The sequence below is a fragment of the Aulostomus chinensis genome, chromosome 14 (genome assembly GCF_037954235.1).
Source record: "Aulostomus chinensis isolate RoL2024-O1b breed Wild chromosome 14, RoL_Achi_v1.0, whole genome shotgun sequence".
Classification (NCBI taxonomy): Eukaryota; Metazoa; Chordata; class Actinopteri; order Syngnathiformes; family Aulostomidae; genus Aulostomus; species Aulostomus chinensis.
This window is the reverse complement of record NC_141333.1, coordinates 15540273-15559648: the sequence shown is the minus strand read 5'-3', so window position 1 is coordinate 15559648 and position 19376 is coordinate 15540273. Positions and strand designations below refer to the sequence as shown.

Below are 19376 nucleotides of genomic sequence, written 5' to 3'. Positions count from 1 at the left end.
CGAGCAAAACTTTTTAGACATAGTTAGCCTGAGGATGACAGCCAAAACATTGTTTTAGGAAATAGGGGGACTGCAAAATAATGCATTAGTCTTTTTCTCTCCCGTCGGTCTCTGCCAAAACAACGAAAGTTCCTTGTTACGGAAATTCTAGCCAATCAGTAACACGTGAAATGGAGTTTTAACCAATGAAAACGCTGGAGGACCTAAACCCGGAAGAATTTTTACAGTTTCGTAAGCGGGAAGCCGGGGCCGTCAGTGACAGGTACTGTAAGTCGCTAAATGTTCATTTGCAATGTAGGAGAGCAAAGAAGAACATCAACATTCGTTAAAAACAGGAGAAAAGGATTCGGGAAACACGGTAGTCCCCGATGAGAACCTCCAGAATCCCCCCAAAAAATCAAAATAAATACCAGTGATAAAAACGATGGTAAATGGTAGATGGTAAAGCAAACCAAACAAACAAACAAACAAACGAAACAAACAACAACATTTATTTGATTAAAAATTATTTCATTTGCTTATATTTTAAGGAGAAAATACGCATCGATATTCATGTATCTTGTTCCTTCTCCTAATAAACTGAATATGACGTCCAAACGAAATAGTGTAGTACACAACAAATACCACATGAGGGCAGTAAATGCTAAAGAAACCCTGGAAATCACTTTTTCGGATTCTCTTCCCAAGTCCATCCTGAAGGACCACGGTCACATTCTGTAGGTATTCATAGCTTTGTTTTTGTGCGCCAGGGTGTTATCAAGCCAGCAATATCTTACATAACATGTCAGAAGTGGCATAAGTCATGCTGTTCAGCAGGGGAAGAGCAACATCTGGAGGCGTGAAGTTCAAAGAAAATGCCACATCCTTATTTAGAGCTTTGTAATTGAGGAGCCTTATTAATTTCCTGAAATACTCCACCGCGCCTTGTTGTTGATTGATTTAATTAAATCTTTGGCTTCTGTGCAAATATTTTTCATCAAACACACAATGACTTACCTGTGTGTGTGTGTGTGTGTGTGTGTGTGTGTGTGTGTGTGTGTGTGTGTGTGTGTGATTATCTTCTACTGTGGGAGATCTCGATTTTCCATTTCACTTTCCCTCTCATCTCCAGTCTTCTCTCCATGTGCCCTGATGATTTTCCATCTCTTGCTCAGTTTCAATCTTTTGTCTCCCACATAGGTCTGAACCCCCCCCCCCCCACACACACACACACACACACACACTAAGATGAAGGACAATAATGAAACAGATGCTCAACATGCTACCAGTTTGTAGGGTTAGTGGAGGTGTTGAACGGGTTGAATTGTGCAGATGAAATGTGGACCTGAGGGGAGACGGACGATTACTGGTGCGTTCAGTGGAGACATGCAGCCGATGTATGAAATCAAAAGTGGAAAACAATGTCAGGAAAAGGGCAGGACGATGGAGAGTCCAAGGGTGTTTAAATGGTCTTGGAGGAACCTGCAGGAGCAGCATCTTTATGTTGTTCAAAAAGCGTGTTGTGTCCTTTAGATGCGCCAATAAGATCCCAAGTTCTCACATTTTATTCCTGGAATATTTTCAGCGTTTCTTTCACTGTTTGGACAGATTATTTTTCCCAGAAAACAGAAACTGGGCTTCTCCTTTTGGCTGACCGTCTGTTTCAACACCAGGGACGTGTAATATACAGGACTGCAATCAACTTCAAGCATATACTTGTGAAATAGAATGAGACTAGTTTTAGATCCTCTTGGCCTCCTCTGGGTTCTGGACCTGAGCCGGTTCTCAGGGGAACCTTCCCGCAGTGAGGAGGAAGGTCTTGAAGGGATCGTGGTTGCTGTGCAAGTCGTGGGGGGTGGACTCTAACACAGTGACCTCATCATTCTGCTGCCTCTGGGAGAAAGTGAGCTCATGTGTCGTTAAGAGGGAGGCTTTTATGGTCTTTTAACAGACCTGATGACCAAACCCTCTGTAGCGCACAATCTGATCCTGGACCAGCAATGGCACATTGGTAAAAGCATCAAGCGCACACCCTTAAGTGCTTAATCACCTTGTGTCAAGGGATGTTTGTCAAAACTTCACAACAGAACGATGATGGCACTTCCACCCACGTTCATGAGTCTCATCTTTGTTCGCTCATCAGCTGAAAATGGACATTTAAAGTGTTTTTTTGCTTTAAAACGTGAAAAAAACTGTGAAAAAAAGTGATGTCATGCAGATGAATAATGCACATCTTTGGGGCTCGTTCGTGCCAGTTCATTTTCCTCCTCAGTTAATGGTCCTCTTGTGAGTGTTTGGAGAGAGATGCGCGCGCGCCTGTGTGTGTGTGTGTGTGTGTGTGTGTGTGTGTGTGTGTGTGTGTGTGTGTGTGTGTGTGCAGCATGTAAGATGCGCAGATATTTCAATGAATGAACGCTTGGCTGCCTGTGGAGGATAATAGGATCCTCCGCTGGGACCGAAGCTCCTCCCCTTTAATCGCTCGGTTGACTTTCTCTCTCTCTCTCTCTCTCTCTCTCTCTCTCTCTCTCTCTCTCTCTCTCTCTCTCTCTCGCTGCCTTCACTCGCACACGTTTGCCTTCAGCCGTCGGAGCAACTCCGGTGCATTTCTGCGCTCTTTTGTCTGAAACGCTGCTGTTTTCTCTCTTCGTGCTCTTTCGTGGATTAGAAAACGTGAATACTCGGAAGGTTTACCACTTGACGGTGATTGTTTTTTTTGTCATCGACATGAAGAAAGACGGAATAAAGCCTCCTAAGTGGCTGAAGGACTGAAGAGGGCTGGTAAGAGGTCGCGAGCTGCGCTTCCTATTTAAAGCCAGTGTTTTGGTGAATGTTTTGAGGAGAAGTTAGGAAAATGCTTATTATCATGGTGCCTCTTTTCCAACATTTCAGCACCAAACTAAACTCAAACCTCCCGTGTTTTCTGTTGGTTAAATTACAGAGTACCAAAAAAAACCCAACAAAACATTATTGTGATACATTCTATCATATAGCTTTGATGGACTTTATTGCATTTTACAACCCGACTTCAGGTTTTGCCTTTTTATTTATCTACAAGTTAACGTTGGAAATGTGATTGCAGCTTCTGGGCAAAGTTCACATGCCAGATGTTATTGCTCCCAGTAAAACAAAAGGAGTGTCATTGCCCAGCTGTTGCTTTAGTGGAGTGTCCCTTTAGTGCATGTAAACGACTGATAGTGGGTTTCTTTTCAGGAGCATGATGTCATTCACCGAGGACACGTCCTTCTGATGTTTGTCAGAAGCAGTTTTGATTTTTATCTCCTCAAATGTCCAATCAAGATCAGGAGAAATAAAAAAGCCCAACAATCCACAGCTCTCCCAGTTGACCAGCAGTTAACCGTCTCTCTGTCTGCCGTCCTGCAGCTGCCTGTTCCCTCTCCTCTGCACTCAGTCTGGAAGCAGCGCTGCCATGGCCAAGTGGCTGAAGGACTACCTGAGCTTCGGCAGCAGGAAGGTGCCTCCCCAGCCGCCCACACCTGACTACACAGAAAGCGAGATCCTCAAAGCCTACCGCCTCCAGAGGGACCTGGACTTCGAGGACCCCTATGAGGACTCTGAGAACAGATCCAGGGGCGAGTCTGGGGCTTCTGATCCTAACACTCCGGTGTACGGTTCTCCCATGAAGTCCTCCAGCGTGGACGTGAAGTCTCCCAAACACAGACTGATTAAAGTCGAGTCCCAGGACCTCGGGCGCACCAAGATCCTCCTCAGCGCCATTTCCATAGATGACCAGCAGGAGCCTGTAAGCACCTCTTAGAACCTCTTTCATAGGTGTGGTGACAGATTCTTGAGAAGCGGAGGACTGGAGGAAAAGCTCTCCCAATTCATCCCATCTGACAGCTTTACTGTTCCGACTCCATAAGCAAGCGACTAGTAATGTGTGTCACAGATATGCATTGTTTACATAAATCACATTATATGGTTTGCTCCACATAAATACGCTACCGTAGATGGAAGGAATTAGTATTGATGGCTCGGGCAGACCATTGAATCTGAGAGGGTCACAGTCCCCTGAGTTTATGTCCTTCCATAAATAATAAATGGGATTTGGTTTTGCAAGCTGAGAGACCCCAGCATGAGCACATGTCAGGGGCCATATAGAGAATTCTGTATGGTGATCTGTCAAGGGCCACATGGGGGTATAATTCATGCTGCTGTGCTATGTGTGTGTGTGTGTGTGTGTCACCAGGACTGCAGTACTGTCCTGGATATGTATTGTTGCACGTTTGGCTGCAGAATACACACACACACACACACACACACACACACACTCATACACAGCTACTGGGAAGAAAGAAGCCAAACAGATGTTGAGTCAGTGGAGCAGAGGTGAATGTTTACAAGGAAATGGTCTGCGTATGAATTCAACTCACATATGCTGAGTGAGTCAAGGAGTATTTCAAGATTCCATGACTTTAGTTTGAATTAATAATTCCAGAAATGGAAAATACTACAAGTTTAAAACTCCTGAAGTGGATTGAAGTAATATTCTAGAGCTGCAGTCAATAGCTCTCCTCTCTGCCCCGCTTCTCCTCCTGCTCTCATTAATTTCCCAGAGTCTGTGGGAACATCCGCACTCTAATTAACATTGCAGATTTCTCTACATCGATAGATAACCTGTTACTGAACCAACATGGGATTTGGGTGTAATTTTCGGAGGGTGTGTGTGTGTGTGTGTGTGTGTTTAACCGGAATTCGGGAAGCACGCCTTGCTCAAGCAATTTCCTTTGTGGGAGAGTGACAGAGAGATACTCTGCCAAAGCGTTTGCGTGTGTGTGTGTGCGTGCATGCGTAAGTGTGTATTCGTGAGACCATATGGCTGCCTTTGTAGCTGTCAGTGTGCCAGCTGACCACTGTTTTCCTCCTGTGCTTGCATGAAGGGACGAATGCTCCCCATGAACCAACCGTCTCCCTCTTTATAGCTTAAAAAACAAAAAAAAACAAAAAGATGATCCCCAGACAGGATGTCATTTTCGTCTCACTGTTCTGTGTTTCATGCGGCAACACAGAAAGTTTGAAGAGGGACCAGCATTATAGCGTGCAGCAGCGCCATCATATTTGGATGCTAAAGGTGCAAATTAGTGTTACAGTTACAGAGCAAAAGATTTTATTTCCTGCAATCAAAGACCTAAATTTACATTTGTGGAGGATGTGATTGCTTCGTGTTTCTCTCCATCTTGGCTCTTGATCAGCTATTGTCTGTAAGCACACCTTCATCTTTTTCGTTCACACATGCAGCACAGCTTGATTTTGTGTACTAAAGTGCTTTTATAATATGCCCTTTTAAAATACTGGCTGAAAGTCAGAGTAATTATAGTGTACAACTGCCTGATTGCTTGTATGATTAAAACATATTATAATTAGTTTGTATTATTCTCACTTCAGCTATCCTGCAGACGTTTGTTCTTTCAAAACAGAAGTAATGGTTTTTTTTTTACACGTGTGTGTGTGTTTTTGTTGTTGTTAAGGTGGTGCCATCAGCTCCACTGGCAGGGGACACGGATTACTCCGACCCGTTTGACGCCCGCTTGGACCATCGACCAGAACCGGATCTGGGTCCGATTCCATCCAACAATGGTTACATGGAACCGTATGAGGCTCAGAGAGTCATAACAGGTTGGAGTCATCACACAGTTAGCATCTTAAACTATGCAGGACCAAACAGGTCGCTGTTTTACACCACTAATAAATACTTCTGATGGGGCATAAAGTTACCAAGACCTACACACATCGGCCAGTGGTGGCGCTCATCCACTCGTGCAGGTCACGTGATATAATTGAGGTTCAGATTGTGGTTTGGTGAATCCTTCCTGGGTGTCGATCTTGTATCAGTATCGTTGCATGTGACTCAATACGGTGTACGATTTTGGATATTGTTACATTGTCATATAGATTTAAGTGTTGTCTTCTCCGCATTTTTAAAGGAAAACGATATAATTGTTTAACTTACCCCATAACTCTTACTGTTTTAATTCTTGTCTTTGCCTGCCTCACCATCATGCCTCCTATACTGTGCATTAGTAAAGAACCAGTCATCATTAAAGTGCAATAAATTAGGATTTATGTTTCTCTGATGCGACACATTTAGCGTAATGCTGTAGTGAATAATAGGAAATCTTGACAGAAATATAAATCCATCAGTGATATTCGCATTCCTCACTCGTCTCTTTTTAAATTTGTGTCTAACTTTACAAACTAAAGCATTCTTATTACCATTCAAGACACTGCTGGTAAATGCATCATTGCATATTACTTTCCTCACAGTCCTCTCTTGTGTGTTTTGTAGTATCTCGGCTGTGTCAGCGCTCAGCCTCACACAATGTTCCCTCAGAGATGTGTGTATGCGTGTGTGTGCGCGTACGCGTGTGCGTGTTGAGTCTTGGACCCTCCCTCCACCCTTGTGATTTCCTCCCACATCATCTCTCTCTCATCTATCTCTCTCCATTTGTTTCTCCTCCTCTAACATCTCTGTCTGGCCCTTTCCCAGTGCTCTCTCTCTCTGCTCTGTCCCAGTCATTTAGTGTGAAAGCGCCGCCGCCGCGCCCCCCCCCCCCCCCACTCACACACACACACCTCCCCCTTTTCTCTATCTAGCTTCATCTCGAGGGCTCTCCCAGGGACCCGAGGGGAGTCTGGCTCTCTCTGTAATCTGTCTTAGCACATTCTATGTCCCGTCTCCTCTCTGTTGTCACTTCTGCTGCCTTTTTTTTTTTTTTTTTTTTTTTTTGGTGGTCAAATGAAGTTCATAATCTCAGGATTAAGTGAACCGAGTGTCTTTTCCTCAGACTTGAAATCGCAGAAACCTCAATGAAAATCTTTTCCTTGCGGCAGCTGGAGGGAGCCATTGGAGAGATTAGAGTCACAGCAGTGATGGCGGAGCGTTTGGCAGCGCGTTGTTGCAGCTCTTTCATTGACTTCGAATCGAGTCTGTCACTCCAGGGCTGTCTGTCTGCCTGCTTTTGTCTCTCTGCCACTCAATCTGTTTTTGCTCATTAAAAACACAGCAGCATGCCCAAGATGGATGTAAGACTGGGAGGAACGCTCATGACCATTTTCCTGAAAAGACACCTGTGTGCTTTTTAGTCTGGACTTTTAGGGGGGAAACATCTGCCTCTCAAGGCCCCTCAGTGCTTCATCTTGATTTTTTTTTAATCATGAATGAAAGACCTCTGTTTCCATCGTTTGCGTCTTTGACATGCATCTGTATGCCTAAACACCCCCCCAGCCCTCCCCATCATCACTTCTCAACCTTTCTTTCTGTCCAATTGCTGTTTTCTTTCCCCCTTGCTTGTGTTCGTCACCATCATGTATCCCATGAATTTCTCATTTTATTTCCTGCATGCTTGTTTTTATCTCCCTGCCTTCATCTCTGCCGTCTCCAGGCTGACTCAAAGGGTTTCCAGCACAGGTAGAGCAGCATTCAGCCCCGCTGTGCCTGTGTCTCAATGACTTAACATCAAACACTGACAGCCCCCCCCCTCGACACACACATACACACACACACACACACACACACACACACACACACACACACACACACACAGACCTCATGTCCCTTGCCCTTTCCTCCCATCACCCTCTTCATGTTTTCTCGCTGCTTCCCCTGCCTCCTCACCCATCACCTCTTCTTTCCCTTGCTCCAGCTCTCTCTCTTTTTCTCTCTCCATTTTCTCTCTCCTTTATAACCTCAGGGCTTTTCCCCAGGGCCTCCGCTCGGTCACCATGGTGACAACAGGGCCACCCTAATAGCAGTGTCTTGTCATGTGAAGGTTAAAGTTTTCCTCTGCCTTTCACCAGCAAACCAGTTGATTATACCATTCACATCTCACGTGAGTGCACCTCCTTTGCAAAGCTGCCGGCTATGGACATAAAAGATGCCTACTCCTTCATTTTCTCCCCTTCATTTTCTCCTCTTCTCTACCACCTGTTTTCTCAAAAGGGTACACTTTTGAGGTCAGCATATAAAAGCACCATTACTGATTGCTGCTGCAACTTTGAGGTTCCTATTGATACATTTAGAAATCTGATTTCCTTCTCTTGCTTGCATCAATAATCCTTTTATCTCATGGACATATTTGACTCCACAGATGCAGGCGCCAAGAACATATTTCTTAGATGGAACCTGCTGAGAAAGTAATGAAAATGTTAACAAGGGAATAAGGAGGCTGTTGTGAGCAGCGCTAGATTTCTGCTGGGATTCAGATGGACGACAGGAGGGGGTGGGTTTCTCCGCTATGATGCTACTCAGCATCTAGCCCAAGGCCTTGTTAAGCCCCCAGTATGAGATTGCGAGCTTACAGCAAGCTGTGCAAACATCATTTGTCCCTCTCCTTCAATTCAAGTCATGTCGGGGCTCAACAGGCCTCTTGTGATATAGAATAATATCAGTGGTGTGTATAGGGGAACATCATTGCTGCAGGCCAATATCATCGCTTAATGTCGTCTGTTTATCTTTCAGATTGGGTGAACTCGATACATTCCACAAAGTGTCAGTGTGCATTTCTAATTTGATGCTTTGGAATGAATTTGTGTTTATTTTGCATACGCTTTGACAGAGCTGCAGCGTGGCCCAGGAGGGGGACGGGTACGTGGTGGGGTGCAGCTCTACGACACCCCCTATGAAGACGAACGAGCACAGCGCCTTGGTTTCATGTATGGAGAACCTCAGGAGGAGGGAAAGGAGAGCAGCAGGCTGCCACAAGATGACGAGAGACCAGCTGATGAGTATGATCAACCCTGGGAGTGGAAAAAGGACCACATCTCCAAAGCATTTGCAGGTAAGAGGGGAAAAAGTTGGATACAGCTAGTCTTCCTTTGGGCTCTTGCTTAGGTTTCTTCTCCCATGACAAAATCACTTATTCGATTTCAAGTTAGCGTAGTGCTAACTGGAAGTAGCTTGCTCCACCATTAACTATGGATGCGGACTAAAGACTGTGGATAAATCGTTTTGAGTGTCACACAACCCCTGTGAAACGTCTCATTTATTTTCCATTTTGTGATTCATTTGGTCAAGTAGCCCATGATTGAATAATTTATCCACATTTGTGACAGAACTAACCAGATGTAGCCAGTCCTGCTGGTGTAAGAAGTCTCTGGTGCACATGTGGGCAGTGCCATACACATGCGATACTATTGGCTAATGTAAACGCAAATAAAAAGTCCCTCCCTCGCTTGTGTTTCTGTCAGATAAACGTACATATACAGAAACAAAGATGACCTAAACTGTGGAACCTTCACCTGGAAGCTTCATTTATATTCAAAATGATTATTTAACATATCTGTTCAAGCATTTTAATAGGCTGCAAATCAACTTTTCTCGGTCTTTTGTTAGCCTGACTTTCATTCCTAATTTTTTTTGCAATGGTAAATGGATTTGCCGTTAAAATGTAATGAATTCTTCCTTGGCCCACACTCGACCCCTCCACCAAGTTTCATGGAAATCGACCTTGTCGTTTTTGCATAATCCTGTCGACAGAAGACCACTCTGAAAGCGCAGACCCCTGCCAAGCCAATGTGGAGGAAAAAAAGCATGTTTTTTTAACTATGTTAAATGGATCTGGCCCATGCTAAACCCCTGTACCAAGTTTCATGAAAACCAAACCTAGTGAAAACCAAACCTAGTAGTTTTGTTTTACTGCCAAAACAGATGGACGGACAAACCCACTAACAGACACGGGGTGAAAATAAGACTTTTGGCTGGTGAAGGAAAAGTATTTTTAACTGAAAGCTGAGTATACAGCCTCCACACTGGCAATCATCCAGTGTACTGAAGTGTCTTTAAGCAAAACAATGAATCAATAGCAGCTCCGGATAGAGCTCCTGGAGCTGTGACTTGTCAAGCATGAAGCACAAGGTATCCATCTATTTTTAGAGAGGGATCATCCAATAGCATTAGTGACAGTGGGAAAGCTCCAGCGTGAAAATGGGCTGCTTTTAAAGGTTGAAGGACACAGAGAGCTCTGTTGATGTTATGACATAGTGAAAAGCTCATCTAGCTATCCTGACCTTGAATGGAATTCCTGCCCCCCCCCCCCCCCCCCCATCATTACATCTACAAAGCCTTTCCAGCAGCAAACGGACACCACTGCGACCTTCACTGACACATTTCTCCCTTATCCCATTTAAACAACATCTAGTGAATATTGATTTCTTGCTTTCACACACGACAGACCAGAGTCACAACAACCTCTGAGGAGATAATTAGAGTTGACAGAGATGTCTTGTGTCAGTGTGTGAGTGTGCGTGTGAGTGTGAGTGTGAGTGTGTGTGTGTGTGTGTGTGTGTGTGTGTGTGTGTGTGTGTGTGTGTGTGAGTTAGCTATATGGAACATAAATAGAAGAAGAGGGACAAAGATAGACTCATAATCATGATATCTGCGGAATGTTTTCGAATAATTGGCATGCTGCATGATTATTAGTTTTCAAAGTTGCACTGTCACATCTCATCCTGTTATTTTCCATCTAAATGGAGCGAGAGATTGAAGCAGGAAGTAAGAGAGAGGAAAAGAGGACCAGCCAAACACTGATTGGTGAGTTAGGAGTAGATCAGTGAAAGGCATGCCAGGCCAAGTCGACTTAATTGAGCTGCATCTGCAAGTCACCAAGGTCAAGGTGATGGGATAATAAATCAACTCTGCCTCGTCGGCACTCTCCTACAATCCACCAACTCTGCCTGTCCTATATGCGTGTGTGTGTGCCTCCCCTTCTTAATTACATGCCTGCGCGTGTGTGACTGATCCAGTGCTAATAAGACAGTCATGGTCAGCACACGATTGTCTGCACTTACTCATACAGGCACTTATCCATTCAACCATGTCCATGCTCGAATCACATTAACTAGAGAAAAAGCAAAGCGGCTTTGTAACTTATTGGAGGGCAGTCGTTTTTAAAGGCTTTATTGTATTCGTCCTCTCACACTTTTCTTCTTCGTGGCAAACACAGTCCTGCTTTAAATACTGTTCCAGCAGGGTTGGAGGAAAATGCTTGTACGGCTCAAGTTGTCTGACCTCTTGTTTTTTTCCATTCAGAGTCAGCAATCTGAGCTGGTTTGCTGTCTGTGTGAGCAGACCAGAGCACCGGAGTGTAAACACACAAACAGTATTTTCCATTCTCACATTTAATCCGTATTCCCAGATCCATTCAGGGTTGCTAGGCACGGCCCACATGTGGGAGGGGAGAGATGCGGAGGATGAGAATAGAGCAACAAAAAGGGATAGGTGGGAAAGATGGAAAGAGGAGAGATGAGGGGGAGGTTTGAAAGAGAGATGGACAGTGTGAGGAAATTGGATCGGGAGGCTGTGGTGAAAGCGAGCTGAAGAGAAACGCACGTCCAAGGTTATGGCAAACATGGTATGTTTGGTGGCAGCTCCATTTCTGGAGGCCCACTGCTTCTGAGGGGAGGAGCTTCAGGGAGAATTAATAGTGGGGATCTGTGGCGAGGTAAGGCAGAGGGAGAGGAGGGGGAGTCAGGGCCATTGTAGCGGGGTGCAATCAGTCATCCGCCAACCCTGGCACACTCACACACGCATATATACACACAACTGCAGCGGTGGTGACAGGGCTGTCCCTGCAGCCCTCCCTCCCGAGGGATGTGACATGCTCACTCAGATAACCCACTGCAGGGGGCGGGGGGGGGGGGCATCGTGTTCTGCCAGCAGCCCCTCAGCCCTCACCTCATCATCACTTTCACACGGGCGCCTGCACATACTGAAAACACACACATGTGGATTCTCAACCAGGTTCTTCAGCTCTGATTATCACCAGGCAGCTAATTGAAGGGTGAGAGGAGGTTGTATGCATGTTGGCACAAATGAGTGTGTGAGTGTAGGAGAAAGGCGGGGGAGGCGAGGGAAGCTTATTGTGGTGGATTTGCGTGCATTGCATTCATACAGGCCCTTCGGAGCAGAATCTCTCTGATTATGGTTTTCACAGCTTATCCACGCTAAAATGTAATCACTTATGTGACTATCACAAGCTGGCTGAGGCTATTTTTCACATAGAATCAAATATAAGCTTCCTTCTAAAGCATTTAATTTTTTTCTCATTGGATACACAGTCCACTTTAGCCAGATGTATGTGAGGGTCAGCCTGGCAGTGCCTGAGGGGTGGGACGTGACGGGCCTCTCTCAGCCTGGAAGGTTTTAATTACAGTGTTAGAAAGCTGTCACCAGTCACCAGCATCCAGCTCAAATTACAGTACTCATTAATTCCTGGAAGTCAACAGACAGTCCAGCAGAGAGAGATTGGCCCTGTAGCTTTTCACCACCAATCAGGGAGCTAATGAAAGGCACCATCTCATTAGCTCCCTGATGGCCACACCTAATGAACAGATAAATGGGTCTTTTAGGGATTTCATGTTTTGTAGGTTTTATAGTCCCGCACACGAGCTTTGAGCCGTTTCATACACATGATGGCTTGCAAATCAGCAGGAAGTCTGGACGGGGAAGGTGAATGAATAACATTAACACCCCTTGCAATTACTATTATGCTGCCATTGTGGAAAGCACTTATGCTTCTCTTGTACCAGTGCAGCTGCTCATTAGATAGCAGCAGTTGTGCTGGGACGTGACCAAATATGAATTTCTATTTCCGAAAGCCAAGTCAGTGAGGAAAAACAGGGTCTTTCTGAGCCCTTTGCGAACATAAATCGCATATCCTCTTATTTATTTTTTTTAATTTTTGACACCTGTTGAAGTGTTGACCAGTTGAACATACACAATCTTTGCTTCATTCTGAACTATTTTTAGAATGACAATTAAAACAATTTTTCTTTGCAGTGTATTGTAAAAACAGACCCTAATCCCAGTTTTATTCGTTTTCACAAACTAGCTTAAGCTTCCGTCGCCATTGTTTTTATAGGTTAACGGCACGATTCGGTGCAGGGCAGCTTGAAATGTTCTAAATTTTCACCTAAAGCCATCATAAGGTTAAAAAAGTCAAGTTTTCTAAAAATGTAGGACCAAATACCTGTGAACAAGTGATTTTTGGGGGCTGGTGGGCTGTGAACATAGTATCATTGAAAACCCACTCATAAATATTCTTTCTAATGACAAAAGAATTGATCCGTTAACAGGATTGATAACACCTCTGGGAGCTCAATACCAACATCTATAATTAAAAGACGCCGCCTGAATGAATTTAATCAAGAGGTGATCAAATTCTTCGATGATAGCCACTGTTGCTGTCGCTGTGAGCTGAATGTTCCAGGACAGGACATGGTTTCTTGGGCTTGTTCCTGCAGGAGCATGAACATCTGCGTTTGTGTACATGAAGGCAAACATGCTAGCAGAGGAAAATGGAAAAGGGAAAATGAGATTTCCATTTCTGCTGTGAGGCTGCTGCTCTCAGCTGCTCTTGGTGGGCCCCTGGGGCATCGGACCAGCCTCTTCATCAATTTACGGGCTCACTGGAAGGACTCTTGTGGCGCTCCCTTTTCACTCTTGGCTCCTGTTTCTCTTTGTCACATTTAGTCTCTCTTGTCCCTTCCTCCCTATCACTGGCTGTTTTTTTTTTCTTTTCTCCTTCAGCGTGAACTTTCCTTGACACTAATGAAAAGGCATGTCCTTTGTGATTTCCCTTCACCGACCACTATTAGACGGAGAGAGATGATGGAAGTAGAGTAGGGCAACCGGGAAAAGAGCAAGGGAATATGGCAGCTGAGATAATGTCCCACTTAGAGGGAGGTAGGTAAAGGAGGAAAAATGAAGAAAAACAGAGCTCATGACGGGGGGGGGGGGGGGGGGGGCTGCAGGAATGAATGTGGTGTGCGTCTGGAAATGGATACACAGAAAAGATTGTAACGGAACATGTGGTGCTCTTCGAGGATTCAAATTTTAATGGTGCGGCTCCACCGGCGTAAGGTGTTCATTGTCTGTCCTTACATTGTGCCCAGCAGAAGGTCTTGTGTGCGCAGAGGAAAGAAAGAAGGATGCTGCCACTATTTAAAAACAGATGTCTTCGTTAATGAAGCTAATGAAGCTGTTCTCATGTCTTTGTCTTCTCCCTCTTTAGTAGAAAACAGCTGGTGTGCTGGGAAAGTCAGTTATCTGTCACTCAACGCGAGGTCTCCTGTGTGCCACACAGAGACGAAGCCCCTCACCCTGGAATAATCTCTGGTAATTGTTAGCAGATACGTGCTGTCACCTGTTTCATCGGAAGGGTTCAAATGTCAGATACGTAGAATAAGTTTTAAAAAAAAGAAACACTTTCTCCAGCAGTTATGGATTTTGTTCTTTTAGTTGAATAAAAGCGTGCCTTGGTCGGTAAACCAATCGTGCGTCTCATTGTTCTGTTTCGGAGAACAAAGCAGCGTTCTCACTCACCACTTTTTGTGTATGACAGATCCACAGGTTCCAATTACACCTGAATGGAAGCCAGATGTTCCCAGCTAGCGAATGAGTGACATGTGTGTGTGTGTGTGTGTGTGTGTGTGTGTGTGTGTGTGTGTGTGTGTGTGTGTGTGTGTGTGTGTGTTTGTGTGTTTGTTAGTCTGGTATTCAGCCTTTTGTTATCAGCATGAGGAGGTTTGTGTGCACCTTTCAGTGAAGGGATTGAAGTAGAATTACCGGCACACTAGTCCTGGTCCGCTTGTCACACGGGTCACCTTGAATCACAGTAAAAAAACGAGTGGGTTTGATAATAATAAAAGAAGTGAAAATTGATTTTTTGGGGGTTTTTTTTTTTGGACAAGTTTCTTAGCTCTGCCAAGGAGGGTTTTTTTGGAGACTGTGTGTCTAATCTTTGTTGGAGCATAAACTCAAAGGGGATGTGAGCAGATCCTAATCACTTTAATGACTTTCATTAACATAGAATGAATATAATCATAGAATTTTGACAACAATAAACAAGCCAGCAGATGGGATAAGACCAAATTGAAATAATCACCCCCTCTTTCAACCAAGACTGCTAGATTTGTGATCAGAAAAGAATCTAAATGCATTCAGTAAAATGAGTTGCATCATACAATCCGGCTGGGAAATTCTCAGGAGTGACCCACTGTGTTGAAAAGCCTTTTCCACCAGTGCATCGTTTGCGGCTGTAAGAGACGAGGATTGGTTAAAAGGACTCACAGGAACATGAATGCTGCATGTTACATGCTGCAGAAGAGGGATTTCTTGGTTTTAAAGGCGGGTAAAAACACACTTGTCTCTGTAAGTTGGAGTTCATGAATTCATCATTCAGTGTAGATGGTGCATCACCCCACTTGTCCCTGTAAAAGCCTCATTCACGCACCAGGAGACGCATGAGGATGAGCAGCAGAGCCAATACTCCATTTAAGAAAAAAAAAAATCTTTATATATTCCAGATGGTGAATTAGCACTCTGCATATGTAAGAAGTCAACACACACACACACACACACACACACACACACACACACACACACACACACACACACACAATAGAGAGCAGTTGGTAGATTAGCTGCCTAGGGAGCAGTTTGATGTTAGATGCCTTGCTCAAGGGCAAATCAGCCTGGGATGTTCCCTTACCTCCAAACCCACATTCTTACACGCTCATCCTGAGACAACCCTCGGGTATTAAACCTGTTTCTCTAACCCCTACCACATGACACTTTGCCAAACATCCTCCAGGGGAATAGTTGAAGCAGGGATGGAGACGGAGGGGTGTCCACCGTGGAAAGAGCCGCTAGAGTTATTTTCTATGGCTGATGCACTTTTAAAAAGAATCTTAACAAACATCTCTTCTATTAGAGACTTTTTCAAATCCATGAACCCCAGCGAAGCTAGATTTGTGGGGCTTTCCACTCATTTTGGTTAATTTTATACCATAGACTGTGTGTGTGTGTGTGTGTGTGTGTGTGTGTGTGTGTGTGTGTGTGTGTGTGTGTGTGTGTGAGACCATGTAATGTTTTGAAATTTTTTTCTTTAAAATTTTAGTTCGACATAGAAATTTCCTGCAAAGACTCAACAATCATGTCGCACAAATTCCAGGTTAGGGTTATACACTTATTTTCTGTCATGGTCTTGCCCTGAAGTAACCTAGGCCGCCCCATATATCAAACTCGAGTTCTGCAGCTCTTTGAATGGTCCATCAGAGGGGCGATAACATGAACTAGTGCTGCAGAGGGAAGCCTACTGGAGATATCCAGGTCTGAAGGATGAAATAGATTATGGTAATGTTCCTGTTTATTAATGGGACTGCATCGCTGTGAGAGGATACGATTTTTGGGGTTATTTTTTCTCGTGATTTGGCGTGACAGTTTTGTGATGTATGAATGTAGTTTTTTTTGGTGTATTTTGTATGCAAGTATGCAATCCGTTTATACATTTTCCACACTGATAAAACGGCTCGAGGACTAATATGCCGAGAAACTATTAATATCACCCCTCTTCTCGCTTTGGCTGAAGAACATTCTCTTTTCTGTTACCCGTTTTATCATCTTCCAGAGCACCTGAAGGTGGAGAAGCTGAGTAAGCACTTGGCCTCCTCATTTTTCTTTGTACTACACAAGATGTGCTGTTAAGAGGCCACTGAAACACTGAGGGAGAAAAATCTTGAATCTTAGAGGGATGTACAAGTTTTTAGAGCAGCGGAGCACGTCTGTGATGGCCTCGCTCTGCCTTCTGGTTCCTCTTCACTTGATGTTGGGTGCTTCTCATTTACACCGTTTTTTTGCTTGAAAATCTGAGGTGCGAAATGTGCTGATGGTGGCGGCGGAGTGTCGCAGTGGTGCAGATTTGGGGTGTCAGGTGCGTGTGTGTTTGCGTGCCTGACTTTCATTGCGGGGTGCCAGGCCGCACTTTAATCCTGGCTTCAGCTGAGGTGCGGCCCATTCCAGATGGGGCCATTGTACCGCGCCATGCATCAATAATTCACAGAGAGCCAGAGAAAGTGGCGGAGTGTGTCTGCCTGCTCAATAATTAACCAGGGAGGGAGCGAGGCATGTATGTACAGCCCGGGTCTCTCTCCAAACGCCCATTCAGATGGCCTTTGATGTCGCAGGCCTGGGGGGGGTCTTTGGATTTGTTGGCTCATTAAGACGTCACCCCTCTTTTCCTTGTATTTGTTTTGTAATCTGTTCTCGCTGTGAGCAGGGGCTGGATGCATGGTGGCAAATTCAAATCGCATGAATTGTGTGCGTGCGTGAGTCTGCGCACGTGTGTGTCTCTAGAATTGACTGTTACAGTAGTTGGTTGCCTGCCACGCTAGATAATGAGCTATTTTCAGTTGTGTCTCACTGTGCACCTTCTGCTGCCCTCCTACTCTAGGTAGGACAGTGGATTATTCTGCCCCTGCTATCTTCAGTTCCTCTGTCACGTTAACGCTGTATGTCGCTGCGCACGTGAGGTCACGTTTTGTTTCCCATGCTTCGAGCACTACCAGACAATTTTTCAAAGTGGGTTCATTCAGATGACTGTAAATAATGGAGCCTCTGACTTCTCCTCCGTTCTCCTGTCTTATCTGCTTCTCTTTCTTTAGGCGTCTCTCACATGATAAATCACTGACTAGAAGGGCACTTTGGAGAGTGCATACCTCCGCCAAGGCCGGTGTAAAGAAAATGCAGGGTTGTCTAACAAAATGAAATGGGTTCATCCTTGGCTACACTGCAAAGTTTCTGTGAAAATCGGCCCTGTACTTTTTCTGTAATCCTGCAGACGAACAAACCGTGAAAACACATGGAGGTAAAAGTAGGATCAGAATACCCGAGGCTTGGCTTATTTAGAAGGACAGGCGGAAGAGTATATAACCTCTCTTCCTGACAAGAGGTAGTTAACTATATTTCCATACAACACATCCCTGTCATTTGCACACATACTGGCGCTGCTTTCTTCTTCTACAGCTTCCACGCCTCTCTCCTCCACACATTAAAACCTCGCACCCGCTCTCAGTCTCACCTTTTAATCATCACCACCTCTGTCGCGCATCTTCTTTCAGTTAACCCATCTGCTGTTCTCTCACTCTGTTGCTCCCTTCTCTCTCACCTGCTCCCCGCTCTCCCCCCACTCTATTAGAAATGAGGGAGATGTCGGAGTTGCCCTGGCCTGCCCCAGTGGGTCAGCTGGAGGAGGAGCCCCCCGTCAGAGAGCAAGGTGACCTCTCATCCAGAACACAACCCCCTGCCCTGCATTCCATTATCACCCCAAACACAAACAACTGCAGTCACAGTGACCTCCGTGACTCAGGCTCTTGTTCTCCACCTGCTCTGCCTTCACCCCAAATCCCCGGGTGGCCTGCATCTGCACCACCTGCATCTGTTCCTGCTGGGTTTAACCCCCCACCCCCACCCCCACCCCACCCCACCCCACCCCGTAAACCATGAATGAAATGCTCCCTTTTCATTAGGATGTCTCTTTTGTTCATATCCGAGTGCTCAGTGCATCTGTAGTACCATGTAATGTTTAATCACAAATTCTGTGGATTTAATTTCACCATAATACTGTAAATATCTCCTCAGCCTGTAATTTACACCAAAGTTGAGTGTGCTAAGCTAATATCGAGTCATCTACAGTGTTGTCTGCTGCGCCTGGCATGTACCAAATTCCTCTCCCTATCTGCCCCAGGGGACTCTGAAAATGTTGATAATGGTAATTGTGATGGTTTTACAGGCTCTCCGACCCTCTAGATTTAGAAAGCGTCTCTGCATGCATGCAGTGGCTGGATGTCTCATGTTTGACTAGGAGAAATAATCCCTTTTGATCACACAGGTGTAAATAACCTGACTCACTTTCTCTTTTCCCATCTGCCAACAGTGCAGTTCGATGGTACAGAGTGGGACCGCTCCTCGTCACCTACAGAGCGGCTGCGTGCTTCGGGGCCCAGGTCCAGTCCGCTTGCAGGAGGGGGGATGAAGTTTCGAATGCCCCAGGAAGGCCTCACGATGGTGGGCGAGAGAGTGGATCCCACGCTGCCTCTGGAGAAGCAGGTGTATGTATGCTGTCCTATCGTAAAGCCTTAGAGGATATATCACACAAAAGGCTACAGTGCTTTTGAGTTCTAATTACATTGAGAGGTTTGTATGATTTGATATAACGTCCCTGTCGCCATTAATTTAATTACCTTAAACTAATGAAGTAATTGGTGTGTCTTAAAAGAACAAAAGCGTTATTAGTACTGATGATACACTTAGCTGATATCGACGCTGATGCATTGGCTAACATTAAAACAAATGTGGTCGAAGTGAAGACGCTCAAATGCCTCAGAAATATTTGCGTGGATGGCGCGGCTGCAAATGTCTCCACAGACGTCTCGTTCTTTATCATTCACTGCTATGACAGCAAGTTAATATTTAAAGTGTTGCAGCACACATCCCACAAATAAAGCCCAATCCCCTTCTCCGGTCCATTAATGAGCAAGGACACATAAAACCAAACGGTTATGTGTTCTGGCTAAGCAGCACTCATCAGAGCTTACAGAATTGT

At 45.0% G+C, this 19376-nt stretch overlaps 1 protein-coding gene across 3 annotated transcripts in view; it reads left to right on the top strand.

The window, feature by feature from the left end:
* The first annotated feature begins 136 nt into the window (after nt 1–136).
* The window catches only part of shdb (Src homology 2 domain containing transforming protein D, b), a 24856-nt gene continuing 5616 nt past the window's right edge, over nt 137–19376 (top strand). The window contains exons 1-6 of one of the 3 annotated variants that reach the window (XM_086223343.1): nt 137–262; nt 3361–3739; nt 5466–5613; nt 8553–8774; nt 17970–18047; nt 18708–18882. In XM_086223343.1, coding sequence (XP_086079469.1) covers nt 186–262; nt 3361–3739; nt 5466–5613; nt 8553–8774; nt 17970–18047; nt 18708–18882 — 1079 coding nt within the window. In that variant the 5' untranslated portion in view covers nt 137–185. Of the gene's footprint in view, nt 263–2551; nt 2758–3360; nt 3740–5465; nt 5614–8552; nt 8775–17969; nt 18048–18707; nt 18883–19376 lie in introns of those variants that run through there. The other 2 variants (XM_086223345.1, XM_086223344.1) reach the window with 2 other exon arrangements.